Consider the following 16,328-nt stretch of genomic DNA (forward strand, 5'->3'; position numbering starts at 1 on the left):
GGTGTCCGATGGATGGTAGAGCAGGTTGGAGTGTTTGAAAAAATGGTGACCTTGTTTGCGTTTTGCACAATTACGTTATCAAACGATACAACTGCAAGGGATTGTAACATTTATACTTTATGTGAGTCCCATAGTGGAGCTGTTTCTTGACGTTTTTCTCTCTCCCCTAGTACGTGACTGACTGATTGTAACACATGTACTTTATGTTTGCTGTGCGAATCCTGCAGTTTCAGTTTCTAGACAATCTTTATCTTCTCTCCCCCAGCATGTGACTGACGTGATCCACCCGAACCGCGAACCCCGCAGCCATGTGAGCGTCAACTCGGGCCGCTTCCTGCCGGGGCTGGGCGAGGGTTTGGTCTACGGGACAAACAAGGGAGACCTGCTCTTCTGTCGGCCAGGGTGAGTGTAGTCTAAGACTTGGGCTCTCCCCCCCCGGCGTGTTGCTACTGACTAAGTTGTCTTTTGGCCATTCCCAAAGAGAGGATGTTAACATGTTCTTATGAACAGTAGAATTTTAAATGGGCTGATTTATGTCATGCTCATACCTTGCCGGAACAACATAGGGGACACTGCTGCTTTTTCTTTCCTCATCCTTACTGTCGTCATTTTTCCTCTACTTCTTTTTTATGTTTGTCACTCTATTGTGAACTGCTATTTCTGGGGTGCCTTGATAGTCGAAGCAGACTTTGTGCTGTTGAGACTAGAGAGGTGAGCAGAGTAAACCTGATTCCCCTGTTTGGACTTCTGTTGACATCCACCCCTTGGCGGTCATATTATTATGGCCATATGCAGTTGGGAGCGCCGCAAAACCTTTCTAAAACTAAATTAAAGACTTGGACTCTGTGTTAGACAAGTTTCTGAGTTTGTTTTTAGGATGAGGGGGTTGCTGGGGTATTCTAGTGTGCTCCGCTGGATCTACTTTTTGTCAGTGCTACTCTTGTCCTGATTTGTTTCTCGTCTAAAGTGGCCACTGTAGAGTTGACTGGGAAACTTTATAATTCTGCTCAGCTTGTATTCTGAAGATTTGGTTAGAGGTTGATGGATGTTCTACTGAGGTCTACTCCCTCAGCTGTCTTTCATAGTTACAAAATACAATGTTGATTTTGGACATTTTTGTTTGACATTTTCAAGCGGGAATAATAGAGAGATTGGTTTTGTAGAGATGGATTAAAACATTGGCCCACTTTCTTTCACAAGACTGAAATGCTGGCCCAATATATTCTTTCTTTCTTTAGGTATTTTACTTTTTACTTTTTGTGTCTTTTGATTTCCTTAATACAGTGGTATCCACCTAACCATAACCCCCATGGGAAGCAGGTCTTGGTTGCTACCCCCCCCCGAGACTTCCAAAATAGTGCGTGGCTTGTGGTGAGGTCCAAGTAGGCGTTAAGAGATAAACAGGAGATTGGAGGGGTGGGTGGGGGGGGGAAGGCACGTTGAGATATGGGCCATTCTCATTGTTCACTGTTTTTGAATTGTCAAAAATATTTTTTGTCAGATGATTTATAGCAACAAAGTTTGCTGTGAGAGGAAAATGTTGCTGCTAAAAAGGGATAATTTTTACTGGAAAATTCCATTACACAAGCGAAGGTTACTGTTATGCAGATGTTGCCTTTATCTGGGATGCTGTTAAGTGGTCGCAGCTGTATTAGAAAAAGGTTGTCTGTGAAAGTTTGAGAATATGTAGTCTTTGTTGTCTTCAGCAATTGTAAATAAAATGCTGTTTCTGTATCACTTTATCAGGCCTAGAAAAATCCAGGACACAGAGTGGACAATGGCCACCAACTCTTCTCACCGTCGTCATGATGGTATGACATCACGCAGGAGGAACCTGGCACGCACCAACACGTCGACGCAGACCACCACGTGTAGCATCCGACGCACGGTCAGCACGCAGACGCAGCAGGGACACGCCGAGGAGCGCATGGAGGAGGAGGACAGTTGACCCTCTTTTGCTTGTGTTTTAGATATATAGGAAAATTGTGCCATCAGTTGCCTTTTATAGGGAATAAAATGAGTTGCCTACTTGAACATCAAGTAATGGTGATGATGGTTCACCTGATGTTATAGGAAAGTTTTTTTGTGTTGTAACAACAGATAAATGTCAGATATGTAAGCTGCTATCCCAAAATTGGTCTCCTGACGATCTGGCCCATGGTTTTTAAAAAAATGAAGAAAACAAATTTCGATGCGAAATATAATACGGTTTTGTTTGTTTTAAGGATGAAGAGTATGTGATTACTCTTGACATGAATACTGAAGATTTTTATTGACAGGCTTGAAATATTCGAGTATAGTGGGGTGTAGTTTTTTATACTTTGAATCACCATGAGAGGTTATTTTTCTTATGTATTGCTTTCATTATGAAGATTGATTTTCTCTGTTAACTTTTTAAGTCTTTACAGATTCCCCATTTTCAGTACAATCAATTTTGGTTGGTCATATTTTCTCTGATTTCTATGTGGGATGATTCAATTATGATTTTGTATCAGAAAGATCCAGGTTCAAACTGACTAGATTCTCTCAGATTATGTTAAGGATCTTTTTTGTTATTGTGTTAGATATGAGTAATTCTGACTTCTTGAAGTGAGGACAAAATCTATTTTTCTTACTTTTTATTGAATTTAGATTTATCTATATATGAATCAACAGATTTAAAGTGAGGAAACTAGAGGCGCCTTCGCACATCAATTTTTTTGTTGTTGTTGTCAGTCTAAATCTGTGTATTATGTAATCAAATGATCTAGTGTGACTTGAGTGTAGTCCTGGCAGTGTTGATGAATAATTTTTACACCTAAAATCGTCCATATACAGACTTGCAAATTTTGAAAATTGTTTCTGGAATTCTGGCGTTTTTGCCAATGACTAGAGACTAGCAACATTCACATTTTCCCCCAGTCGTCTAAAAATTGTCAGACCAAAGAATTGATCATGATCTCATTTTTTTTTTTCAATGGAGATTTGGGTAAAACAAGGGCTGTTTGTCTTTGGTTGTTCTGTTGGGATTTTCAAGTGAATGTTAGAGCAAAGTCGGGCAATTTGCCACATTCCAGCTTGTCTGTAGGATAACGTGCTGTTCTCTCGGTTAACGGGACTGCTGTGCCTGGGAACAAGCTACTGGCAATTATAGATGTTGCCGTACTAAATGAAGGCTGAAATAGTATCGGTTGGATTTTACATCTTTTTCTAATGTTTTTAACTCACTGACTACCAACATTTTTGGGGGCGCCCGGCCCCTGAAACAACCATTTCGGGGGTATTTTCAAAAAATCACTGAGACCAACCTATTAAAGATAGAAGCTTCAAATTTTCGCTGTTAAGAAAAAACAAAACAGATTTGTGTGATCTTATTTCGTTGTTTTTATAAAAATATTCGCTCTTGCAGACTGTTGACGTCTTGGTCGAGAGGACGCCATTTTGCGGACTGAAGAGTGACTTTAGGAAACAATTCATTAAAAAATTTGTCTCTCGTGCTAGAGAGCAGGAAACGGTCTCAAATTCAATGGAAATGACTCATAATTTAATACAGCGAGCCGTTCGTACCACAGTGGCTACCCTTTAGCAGAAAAAAAATTCCAAATATGTTCGTGCCATTAGAAAATTCGTGCCACACTGACATGAACAGTAGCCAGTGAGTTAAATTCATCTTTGCATTGTGTTGTGTATGTTGGGTCAACTTTGCCTTCCTACTGGGGAAACTTCGCAACTGCTTTTGGGAAAAAGCTACGGGCAATTATAGATATTGCCGTACTAGAAAAAGGCTGAAATAGTATCGGTTGGATTTCACTTCTTTTCTCATGTTTTTTAAATTCATCTTTGCATTGTGTGTAAACTTTGCCTTTCTACTGGGGAACTTCGCAACTACTTTTGGGGAACTTTGTCGCCACTTTCAGCGAAACTCACCAGTAGTTTTAGCCCGTCAGGCTTATTTCGATGTTGTTTTATTATTGAGGTTTTTTTTCTTTCTTTCTTTTTCATTTTCAACGTTTCATTTGATAGTTCAGTTAGTTACAAGTAAACACTTGTACACACAAAACAGCCAAATTATTACCAAATAGTGCATGGACAGAACATTTTTACAATGTTGGCAAGCAGTGTCAAAGCTGGCCTCCTAAATGATAGTTTAAGTTGTGTCGATTGGACCGTAAAAACACCTATAGTTTTTATTCTACTTCTGTACTATCATCCCACTGCAGCTTCTGTGTGACAGTTACAGTGTTTCCTCTCTACTCTATGATAGCGACTTGGGATAGTTGAGTAGTCATATATTGACACTGCAGCACAGATAAACAAAAGTTGTAAAAATGTGAAGTGGTCTGTGCCTGTTGTGAGGGATGTCATCTCAGATAATAAAGATTGGACAAAGAGCACTTCAAACTTCAGAGAGTAGTCCAAGAACTGGGCCAGTATGTGCTATTGTATTGTGTAATTATGTATGATGATAATAATATGCTGTTTTTGAAATAAATTTTGAACTATTGCCTTCTTGTGTCTGTGTTGGTGAGTGTGGGCGTTACAGATCCTTGTTGTTGTTTTTTTGTGGGTGGTTGGCGGATGCTCTGGTGTGGTTTGCTTCTACTTTCCTATCAAACATCTATCGTCCATATCTCCCCTCCTTCTTTTTTATCTTTGTTACTCTCTTGTAACACCTCTAATCTTCTGGCGCTCATATTATGACCTTATGCAGTTGCGAGCGCTGTAAAACTCTACTAAAACTAAGACCGTTTTTCTTCTCTTTTTTTCGGTTGTACATGTATGCCTCTTGGAAATACGTAGAATGGATAGTTGGCAGGTGCTTTGGTTTGGTTTGCTCCTTCTTTCTATTAAACAAGCACATATCGTCCTTATCTCTCCTCCTTTTTTTCCTGTTTGTTACTCTCTTGTTGGGGGCTCTCGTGGCCTAGAAGTTCAGGTGTTGGCCTCTCATTCAAAGGTTCCGGGTTTGAATCCGGGTAGTGACTGAAAATTTTTTTTCTCTAAATTTGTCTCCTTTCACCTCCTTTCCTGCTCTCTACCCATGTTCTGTCGTCTGCTTTCGTCTCCTTTTTCTGCCCCCACTCCCTCATCTCCTTTGCCCCCCTTCTCTGGGCTCCTGACTCTTTCTACAGCCTTTCTACTGCTACTCCTTGGCTTCTTCTTACTGCTGTCTTTCAGCCACACCCCTGATCTTCTGGTAGGAAAGATCTACGCTTAGCCTTCTCGGACAAGGGTGAAAAATCTCGGAGGGCCCGTGTGCAAGTTGCGCACGTTAAAGATCCCTTGGTGGTCTAATATCGATAAGAGTAGGCTTCGGCCGCCACGCGGGCAACTGAAAAAATTAATGCGTCCCGCGCGCTCATATGACCTTATGCAGTTGCGAGTGCTGTAAAACACTTACCAAAACAAACAACTCTCTTGTTGTAACACCTTTAACTCTTTAAGGACGAAGCGGACGTATGTGTCCGACCAGTAATCAGTAACAGACCAAAGGCAACGTTGCGGCATATTTCGACCCATCATGCACAAACCAAAAAGGGCCTACGTCAATTTGCATATTTCATAGCGTGCATACATAATGGCCCGCTCATTAAAGTTTCAGGCACAAAGAAAACAGAACGGAAAAATCTGCAAAAAAGAACGAAGTTGTGCCTTTATATTTTTTCAGTATATACACGTATTATGTACTCCAAAACAGTGCGTCTTCAATGAGTTAATCTTTGGCCCGTATATGACCCAGTTGTGTTGCAAGTGCTGAGAAACACTTACAAAAACTTCACATTTCTCGTTCAAATGCACAGTAGAATTGTAAATGCGCTGATCCAACAATGTCGTGCCTGAACTACAACAGGGAACTGCTGCTTTTTCTTTCTTAATCCTTACTATCGTCATTTTCCTCTGCTTCATTTGTTTGTTTGTCACACTCTTGTGACCCACTATTTCCGGGGTGCCTTGATAAAATGATAGTGATAGTCGAAGCAGACTTTGTGCTGTTGAAGCTAGAGAGGTGAGCAGAGTGAGTCTGATTCCCTGTAAGGACTTCTCAGTCGACATCCACCCCTTGGCGCTCATATGACCTTATGCAGTTGCGAGCGCCGCACTAAAACCTCTACTAAAACAATAAAAATAATTGTGTTCATCTGTCAGTACACTAGTATATCATATCGACATCTGTGATGTCGCGAGTAGGCGCTTTGCCACTGCATGAAGGAGACTTGGGGTCGATTCCTGAACGGGGATAATTTTTATTATTTCAGACTTTCTGTTCGGATGTTGTATCCTTCTCAGTGTAGGTTGGCCCCTTACAAGCAGGGTCGAAGACTATTATCGAATTATCGAGATTTTGTCGATGGTAGCGTAAAAGCATCTGCATTTTAAAATAATTTAGAGCTGAATGTTTCTCATGATATGGATTCAAGGTTTATATAATTCATAGATAATATAATTCATCTGCTCGTGCGCCAATTTTATGATAGTGGGTAGTTGGCAGGTGCTCCAGTGTGGTTTGCTCCCATCATTTTTATCTCTCCTCCTTTTTTATGTTTGTTACTTTCTCGAAATACCTCTAATCTTTTGCACTTATATTATGACCTTATTGTGTTGCAAGTGCCATAAAATTTTCACCAAAACTAAAAATGTTTTGATGTGCTGAAAGGGTTGTGAACTCTTTAAGATAGTTTCAGTTTCAGCATAGTCTTCAGTATATTGGGGGATGGCATTCAATTTGAGTGACAAAATCAAGGCCAAAAGTATAGTTGCAAAACATGGTCACACTTTGTGCATTTTCTCATGCTTGCCCACCCTCAGACTGAATATTGTGTCTTAAAAGGTGTACATTAATTAAATACGCCAATGACAGAAAGCAAGATAAAAGGTATTCTCTCCTTTTACATTTTTATTGACAAACATAGAAATGTAGTAATGTGGTAAAGCACTGAGGTTGTTCAAGAATGGATCAGGCTTCAATGGACGGAATGGGAGTTCTCATACATGATGTATGCTTCCCAGGAAGTAGAGATTGTATTAAAATGCTATCGGGTCTGTTGGGGAAATATTATACAGATTGTAAAGCACATAGAGCTTGCTGTTCAGTGGAAATCTGCACTATACCAGTGCTTTATCATTTACTATGTACAAACATATTGGGATACTGGCAGGCATTTGAGAATTGTACATTCTTTGAAGCAAATGATCAGTGATACTGACAAAGACATTCGTTAGAAAATCTTCTTGCAGCAACATATCCTTCATTAGTTGCACATAACTGAACTAATATATGTTTCCAACGACACAGGGCTGCAGTTGTTAAATCAATTTATCAAATTGCATTTACTCGTAAGTTTGCTTCACAGATCCACCTCCGCTTTGATTGCGATAGATGAAGATATTCAGACATGTATGAACTGACTCGAATGGCATTATTTTAATTTGATGAGAGTAATAAAACCATGGAAACAGAAACAACTTCATATAAATGAAAATAAAGTGTGAGCATTTCCAACTCTCAATTCCAGAACATTTTATAAAATTAGAATTAATTGGGAAAGTTTGGCTCAGGGCCCAGAAAACAGTCTTGCTAAATCACAATTCAGAGAACATTCAATCACAGCCAAAGTCATTGTCATAGAAATTCAAAAGAAAAGTGTGGTAATACTTTTGTTATTCACAGAAGACGTTTGGTCCCCGCAGATGACGTTTGGTCCCCGCAGATTTCGGTCACAGTTATAATAAAAGACCTACTTTTACCATCACATTGACACAAGAGACAGCTTGCTGAGTGACAGATTTTATAACAAATATCCCCAGAGGTCAAATGCTGAAGAGAAAAGTGACATATTTTTTACTGCATTTGACTGATATTCTTAAAAGACGTTACAGAACCCATCAAGAAATGAAAATAATCTACGACTGATCAATACTTGGCATATATCCAAATTTGCAACAGGACAAGAGAAACCGGTCCTTGATTTGTAGAAAGAGAATAATAAAATAATAACATGAACATTTCTTTTTTATATAGAATCATATCACAGACAGCAAACAATAAACTACTGGGTGTTGTGCCAATTTTTCACTTCTTCTTCTTCCCACTGGGGCTCTTCTTTCTTCCCTTGGGAGACTTTGCTTCCAGCTCCGCCTTCATTGCCGCTTCCTGATTGGCTAGTTCTTCTATTCTCTTTTGCTCTGCGTCCAGGAAGCGTTGGCGTATAGATTCTCTCGGAATGTTGATGCGTTCTCTGGCCGCATCCAGGGTCGCCTGTTGGGAGAAAAATGTGCAAATAATGAAAACTCGCCTGCTTTTTTGGCAACAAAACAGGAACAAGCAGTTGGCTCTGTAGGCACATACCATCTTTACTCAAACCTAGGAGAAAAATGTGTAACGACCCGTTGGAATCAGGCACTCGTCAATTTGGGGGCGTATTAAAATTTTTAAAAATTTAGTCATTAGTATCACCTTAAAGCTTACCCATTTGTCTCGCATTTGGCAAAAACAATACCCATTTATCTTGAGTACAAGTCGAGATATTTAAGATGAAGGAGACGGGGGTTACTTGGTGTCAGAGGTAAAATTAGCGAGAAAAGGACGGCCAGAGCTTGTTAACTTCCACAGATTGAGTGTCCTTGGAAACAAGAAATTTGTATTTTTTGCGCCTTTGAACAACATTTTTCGGTAAAATCAACACAGAAATGTGTTTTTGAATGGAAATAAAAAGTATTGAGCCTATACAAAAATAAAAAAAACCCAACCGCCCAACGGTCAGAAAACTACCGTTTTCTTTGATTTCACCATTTTGACGAGTGTCTGATTTCACTACACAGTCTCAAAAATGCTCTGCCTCGAAAATTATCCAATTTAGTTCAGTAAGAATTTTACGACCCTCGCAACTGCATAAGGTTATACGAGCGCGTGGAACACTTGTTGGTGACATTCACTACAATTATCCCATCTATTTGAGACCAGCAGGGCATTAACTCTAACAGTTGGCTACACTGGTGAAATGGTTCGACTATTTGAAGTCTTTGCGCTGCATGCAGAAGGCAAGAGTTCAATTCCAAAGTGGTGAAGTTTATTTAATCAATCTCTGTCCACTGGGACTCTGCTCCTCCCCCAAAGGGGGAAATTAACATTTCTTATGCACAGTAGAATTGTAAATGAGCTAATTCATCAATATCAAGCTCGTAACTGTGCCTGAACTGCATCAGCTTTTTCTTTCCTCATCATTACTATCGTCATTTTCCCCCTACTTCTGTTGTATTTTGTCACACTCTTGTGACCCACTATTTCCGGGGTGCCTTAATAGTTGAAGCAGACTTTGTGCTGTTGAAGCTAGAGAGGTGAGCAGAGTAAGCCTGATTCCCTGTAAGGACTTCTCTGTTGACATCCATCCCTTTGCGCTTGTATGACCATATGCAGTTGCGAGTGCCGTATAACCCTCTACTAAAAAAAAATAAAAAATTAGAGAAAAATTCCCAAACCTGCTGAAAAATGGCAGTTTCTTGACTTTCATTATTTCACCGAGCGCCTGATTTCACCACGCAGCCTCACAACTACTTTTTCCTCCACCAATCATGGAGGTGTCCGACGTACCTGCAGGGCCTGGCACTGCTCCAGCTGCTGCAGCTTGGTCTTGTTGCGCATCTGCCGGTCAGCGTCTCGCCATCTCTCCACCTGCTCGCGGAAAGCTTTGTACTCAGCCACATCTTTCTGACGTTTCTCCAACAGTTGATGCAGCTCTTCCTCCCCAAGGTAGCGGGGCTCTGCCAGAGTTTTCCTGTTGTGAGGGGAGACAGAGGGGGGGAAAAAAAGTACACTTTTGATGATCTTGGAAAAAAGAGCTGACATCAAGCACAGAATGTTACTCTTTCTCACATGAACGGGCCAAAACTACGGGATCAAATTGACTGCTTAGTGTATCATGTAAGACTTTGCCATGTGTCGAGCAGCCTGACTCTTAACTCTTTAAACCCTGAGTTTTTTTCCACCGTTTCCCGGAGTTTTTTCTACAGTCACCTAAACCTAGTGCACTATGTCTCATTATAACTGCAAAAGCTTGCCTCCAACTTCTAAATGGTGGAAACAAAGGCTAAGTCTTTACAAAAAAAAAACTTGATTCGGGAATAGTTCCGAAACACCAGCAAAAAATAGCACTAAATGAAACAAAACAGTTGTCACTAGTATCAGACGCTGACAGCGTCCAATGGGGAACGGGGTTATTACCGACAGACACTCCCAGCGTCCGATGGGGTTTAACACATTACACCCTAAGGGCCTGGACGGGAAGTCCATTGTTAGATCCTAAGCAAGGGGAAGGAACCCACCTCCCGTGAATACTAGCCTTTAAAATACACATTTTAAAAATACTATACAAATTCCAAAAATCCTGAAAAAATAAAAGTTAAAAAGAAAACTGAATGTAGTTTCAGAAAAATATAACTTTATATATGCGCAAACTGTTGGAAATGTTTTAACTTTAGTTCAATAGGGGTGTCCGACCAGTCACTCTTACTCTCAGCCTCGCGGTTGGGCCCTAGGTCTAAATTCTAGATTTTCTCCGTCTGATCAATCGGAATCGCCCCAAACTCTTCCTACAACGTTTTCATCAAAATCTGAGCCATCTGATTTGTCACATGCTCATTTTTGCTCAAATCCATCGTTATTTCCGTTTTCGAACTCAATTGTGTCGCTTTTCAACAAGTCGAGACACTTTCGAAGTGTCGGTAACGCGATCGCACTTCGATCAGCTCTAATACTAAAACTACTGGCCCGAAAAATTTCGTTTCGGTATCAAACGAAAGAAGAAACTTTTTGCTATACTATGCAAATCAAAATCCCGGCCCCAGAGTCTCGTCAAGGTGAGACTTTCGTTTCTAAAGACGCTGGGTCGGCGCGGGCGGTTCCGGGCGAGTCAGGGTGGAGCGCGTAAGGGAATTCCCGGGCGATCCCGGGCGAGTTAGGGTGTAATGTGTTAAAGAGTTAAATACTATCTATTGTAGAGACAGAACTGAACAAGATGTACACAAGCCCCATGTCAGACACAAAGGAAAAAGGAAGAAAGTTGCTCACCTCACAAACGGCGTAACATCCAAAGGCTCGAGCATTTCCTTCGCCGCTGGCGGGGGCGGTGGCTCTAAGGTCAGGGTCGTCTCTGACTCGAAATGCTCACCCAAGGACACAGGGGTCTGTGGGCCGGGTAGAGACTCCTGCTCGGTGACCGTGGCTCCGGACTCGGCGGCGGTGGGCGGGCCGGTCCCGGTGGTCAGAGAAGAGGCGGCCGTCTCAGCGCTCTGGTCATCCTCTGAGGCTCCCAGCTTGACCGTGTGAGAGTTGAGGTACTTGAGCCGAGACTGAAGGGCCTGCAGGAAGACAAAAACCAAAACATAGCAACTACTAAAAAACAATTGACCTGCATACAATACTGCTGTAAGTTGACAAAACATCTTTTTTGTCATTTTGGCGCCAACATTTTTTTATTTGCTAAATCGAAAGCCTGATCAACTAACCTACTTGTGTTACGCTGACAAAAAAACCCCTCTTTTTGTCGAAACTACTGTGAAGAAAAAAAAAGGCGTTTTGTCATCTGACAGCAGAATACTGATACAGGGGTGAAGATTCAAATTCTGTTACAAACTCCTGATCCCTCAGCATAAACAAAACCAAAGTCTTCCACAGTAATCAGGGTTTACTTCTTGCTGACAGAGAAATTACCATTTTGGCCAATAGAACGTTAACATGTTCACTTAGTACTCTCATGGATTTCTTTTATAATTGGAAACAGTTTTAAAAAGTACCATTTGATGTTTCCAAAATTAGGAAAAAAAATCCTTATACTTTAAAAACCGTGCAACTGACACATCTGTGCTGTGCTGGGTGGCACAAAGGGCTGAGGAACAGACCACTTTTCTTCGACTTGGAACAGTCAGCAGAGGTGTCCTGCACACTTATGAAAAATGATATAACTCTATATCTCTGAAGAGGATAAACCCTCTACGCCCGGGCCCTTTTTCTGGTACTAAATCTAAAAATAACAAATGGATAATTAAAACGAAACAAGTGAACCTACTTTAATAGTTCTTCATCTAACCAAAGAGACCTGTTTTCGGAAATCGTTGAAAAGTAATTTGATGTCAAAGTTGTTGTAAAGGAATGTACCCAAGCCGCTGTCAGTGGCTCATCGGCACAGCGGCTACAACTGTGAGCCACTGGGAGCAGTTTGCAGGAGATAAAGAGTTAAAGGAGTCAAAATTGTTTTAAAAAATGTAACTCCAACATTCACTCACCTTTGCAGCCCTCCCAGGTTCAGCATCCTCCCACGCTTTCTTCATCGCTCGGATCTCGTCGGCTCTTTCTGTGTCCTTCTTCACCTCTATCTCTTCCTGTCAGTGACAAAAAAGACAGGCTTGTAGTCATCTCATACAACGATATTTGGGAATATGGGGAGGAAGAAGGGAAGGGAGCTCAGGCTAGGGGGTGGGGGAGTGGCTGGGGTAGGGGAGAGGAGACGGAAGGGGGGAGTTTAGGGATATGGGGGGGGAAGAGTTCAGGAAGACAGAGAGGGGAGTGGGGAAGCTCAGGGATAGTTGGAGGAGGGGGGGGGAGGAGTTTAGGGTGAGGGAAGTGGGGAGGGGAGCTCAGGAAAAGGGGGGAAGGTGGTAGGTGCTACAACTCAGGTCTAGATCTGATTAAAAAAAACAACCTTAGTGGACAGGGGCTCTGGGTTTTTTTCACAGCCTATCAACACAATTATAACGTAAAGTAATTTGGAATTCAATCAATTCTGAACCAAGGTAGTAAGCAAAATATGATTCTTTCATCAAACATCAACTGAGAGACACATTGTACTTCTTCACTACAAACCTATATTGAACACTTTTAATTTAATAAGGAAAATAAAATAAAAAATTAACGGAGCATAAAGGAACCTAACAAACAAGTAGGTAGCGTAAACACTGCCTCGCGGGCACTCGCGGCCTTCCGACTGCGTGGTATCGGTGAAATCGGGGAAATTCCGATCGCTGTTTCTTTGCTCTTTCGTTATTAAACACCAAATGCCGTACATCTTGTAAAAGTTCAGCTTTTCCTCGTTACAATGGTGTAAGTTGTTTTTATGTCTGATTAGTAGGAGCTGGAGAATCGACGACGAAAGCGAAGCCCCTCACGGTCGGAATGCGTGGTCGGCCGGTTGAAAAATTGACACGGGTGCATTCAAATGCTTCGCGGAGCGAGCGATGATTAAATACCATCTTTTCATTGGCATAGAACTAAAGAGCTTTAAACGGGCTTTTCCATGATATGTATTTGGCCTTTGGCGTTTAAATAAAAAGCTTTTAAAAATACTGTCAAAATGTTTAAAGATCACTTTTTACTCATAATATGTAAAATATCGGTTTAAAAAATATATTTCATAAAAGATCAGCTTATTTACCATTAGATTAAACTAATTAACTTGGAATTATTTTTCATCAATCCTTCCGTGAGACTCAGAAAGCATGTGACCCTGCACGTGGGGTACACTACAGTATAGAGCCGACTCGCTCGCCGCGGGGGCCGGTGCGGCGCCGGCCGGGTCAACGCTCGGTGTTTTTGTCGAAATAACGACAGATCATCGTGTTTGAGGCGATAAAATACTGATTTGTAATGATCTCACAGTCTTGAAAAAAATTAGGCTCCATATATTTGTTATAGTGATTGTACTGTTAATGTGGAGATGTTTAGTGCACTTGGTACTTCTTTTATTGTCTGTCAAACATGGGGTTGCAGCCAGTGACTGACTTTAACAAATTTGATCAAATTTTAAACAACTACCATTTTCTTAAAAATTGACTGAGAGGTTAAAGAATTGTACCAAAATGCTCAGTAGATATAGGCCTTTCAAATGGAACTGATAAATTTGGCATACAGCTACTTTGAAAATTTAGTTTCTGGTACCTAAAACAAGAGAACTCCCAACGTATGAGTAGGTCTATTTATTACATAACCTGGACATTAGGCAAGTCTGCAAGGAAAAATAAAAGCATCTGAAATGAAATGTTGACGTAAAAAGCTCCCACTGCCTTGGACTGACTGCAATGAGCACAAGACAAGAACAGGTTACAACCGTTGTGTTTTTCCACAATGAGATCCCAAACTCTTGCCTCTCAGGGCCAAGTTTGAGATTCCTCTATTTTCTTTTTGAAACATTTTTGCTTCCTTTTAGATCTTCCACAAAACGTTGGTGAGTAAGTATTTAATTTTACTTTATTTACAGTTTTTTGCTTGTCCTTTTGCAGGTGACCAGTTTGGACTAACTATCATCAAAGTGTCAGAAAGAGAAAAACTAGAACCAGGATAGTAACTAGTAAAAGATGACAGTTGAAATTAAAGTTCTCGGGAATCGAACAAGTCAAGAACTTACAGCGGTGACAGCATCGCTGACCACACGGAGGGTCCAGTTGGGCTTGGTGATGTCAAACTGCTGGGACGAGGGTCGCGACCCCTTGCCCTCCTGACCTTTGTCCTTTCCCCCTTTGTCCTTGCCGGCCTTGGGTTTGGCCTTGCCCCCGGCAGCCGCGGGCGTCTTCTCTACCTTGGGTGGGGACGGGGGACGTTCTTTGGCGGTGACTGGTGTGAGAAAAACATTGATAAAGCTGACTGGTGGGGGAAAAACATTGATAAAGCTGACTGGTGGGGGAAAAACATTGATAAAGCTGACTGGTGGGGGAAAAACATTGATAAAGCTGACTGGTGAGGGAAAAACATTGATAAAGCTGACTGGTGGGGGAAAAACATTGATAAAGCTGACTGGTGGGGGAAAAACATTGATAAAGCTGACTGGTGCAAAAAAACCCATTGATAAAGCTGACTGGGGCAAAAAAAACCAACCGTTCAAAAAGACTATTGGTTTTTACTCCAAAATGTACATAAAACAAATTTAAAATAACAGTAAATTATTGCTTTTAAAACTGAATTTTTACTATGTACTGTTGGATACTTCAACCATTCTGAACTACAAAGTAAAACGAAGCTGTGTCATGATCTAATAAGAAAACAACCAAATCGTGTTGTCCTGCACACTCATATGACCTCATGCAGTTGCCAGCTCCGTAAAACTCTTCCCAAAACAAAAGAAATAAGAAAACCACAACATTTTGCGATACAAATAAAGACAATGTGGAAAAGTAAAAGGCGCAGATGTCCAGTTTGTACTTTTTCTTGGGTTGTGCCACTTAGATTTTGCTATGGGCCTAGGCTATCTATCATAAGGATATTACAGAGAAAAACTTGAGAACTCTAGAGATATCGCCGTTTAAAAAAAAAAATATGGCAAGAGAGACACACAGAAGTCTTCAAAGACAAAATTTCAATTTTCTGTCTCGTGAAAAAAGGTCATCTGTGCTTGTTCCCATTTAGTCTTCAAAAACTCACACAAGAAAATCAGTTTTCACATGTGGCCAGCTACAGTAGGGAAGTGAATGGACAACACAACAGCGATGTTTTAGTTTTAGTAGAGGTTTTACGGCGCTCGTAACTGTACACGGTCATATGAGCGCCACGCACACAACAGTGAGAGCTAAAGAATAACCAGTCAAATGTAAAACCTTCACAAAATGAACGGACAGTAACTGGAGCATGTACAAAAAGGAAGAACAGAAAATGATAATCTGAACAGGAAGTTCTCATACTATAAAACACACACACACACACACACACACACACACACACACACACACACACACACACACAACCATACAGCACAAGCGCACGCAATGTTTGCACCCCCCCCTCCTCCCCATCTCTCTCCGTCTTTTAAATTCTTTCTATTTAATATACGCAGGCACACACCCACATACACACACACACATACACACACACACACACACTCACACAAACACTCACACACATACACACACACACATGTTCACAAGTTAACTTTGTTAAAACCTAGCGCACCATCTCGTGTCTGAACACCAGATCAAAGCGATGTTATGGCACTTTTTAAACCTTCGTACACAACAATAGACGCACGTACTTGCATATTTCATAGAACGCTTGTTGTTGTCAGCCTTTTCAAGTTTCAGAATGGATAAGGAGCAGCAGGATTAAAAAACAAATCGGTATGAATACATACCGAAGGTATGCTTCATTTTTTTTTAAGTGCCCTAAAAATAGCGCGCCTTCCAGCGTTGTCGAATCAAGAATTATCAGAATGCGCAGCTTCAACGAGATAATATTTTTGTCGCATGGCTGCATTCGCTGGTGTACCTGAGCCTCGATGTCACACCACAAAAGTAGCAAGAGATGCGCGCTATCCTTTTCAGCCTTGTTTTCAAGTTTTGATCGTTTTTTTAACCAGCGTGTCTCTCCACCCCCC

At 41.1% G+C, this 16,328-nt stretch overlaps 2 protein-coding genes across 2 annotated transcripts in view; one reads left to right on the forward strand and one right to left on the reverse strand.

Moving 5' to 3' along the window:
- LOC101846902 overlaps positions 1-4,486 on the forward strand; it is a 27,517-nt gene extending 23,031 nt beyond the window's left edge. The window contains exons 17-18 of the mRNA XM_005104538.3: positions 266-402; positions 1,747-4,486. Of these exons, the coding sequence (XP_005104595.1) occupies positions 266-402; positions 1,747-1,948 (339 nt within the window). The 3' untranslated portion in view covers positions 1,949-4,486. The remainder of the gene's footprint in view (positions 1-265; positions 403-1,746) is intronic.
- A 2,370-nt stretch (positions 4,487-6,856) lies between these two features.
- The window catches only part of LOC101849391 (androglobin), a gene marked incomplete in the record, with an annotated part of 95,208 nt that continues 85,736 nt past the window's right edge, over positions 6,857-16,328 (reverse strand). Inside the window, 5 exon segments of the mRNA XM_035971373.1 lie at positions 6,857-8,236; positions 9,569-9,752; positions 11,045-11,334; positions 12,259-12,354; positions 14,373-14,578. Coding sequence (XP_035827266.1) covers positions 8,051-8,236; positions 9,569-9,752; positions 11,045-11,334; positions 12,259-12,354; positions 14,373-14,578 — 962 coding nt within the window.

The sequence above is a fragment of the Aplysia californica genome, unplaced genomic scaffold (genome assembly GCF_000002075.1).
Source record: "Aplysia californica isolate F4 #8 unplaced genomic scaffold, AplCal3.0 scaffold00424, whole genome shotgun sequence".
NCBI lineage: Eukaryota > Metazoa > Mollusca > Gastropoda > Aplysiida > Aplysiidae > Aplysia > Aplysia californica.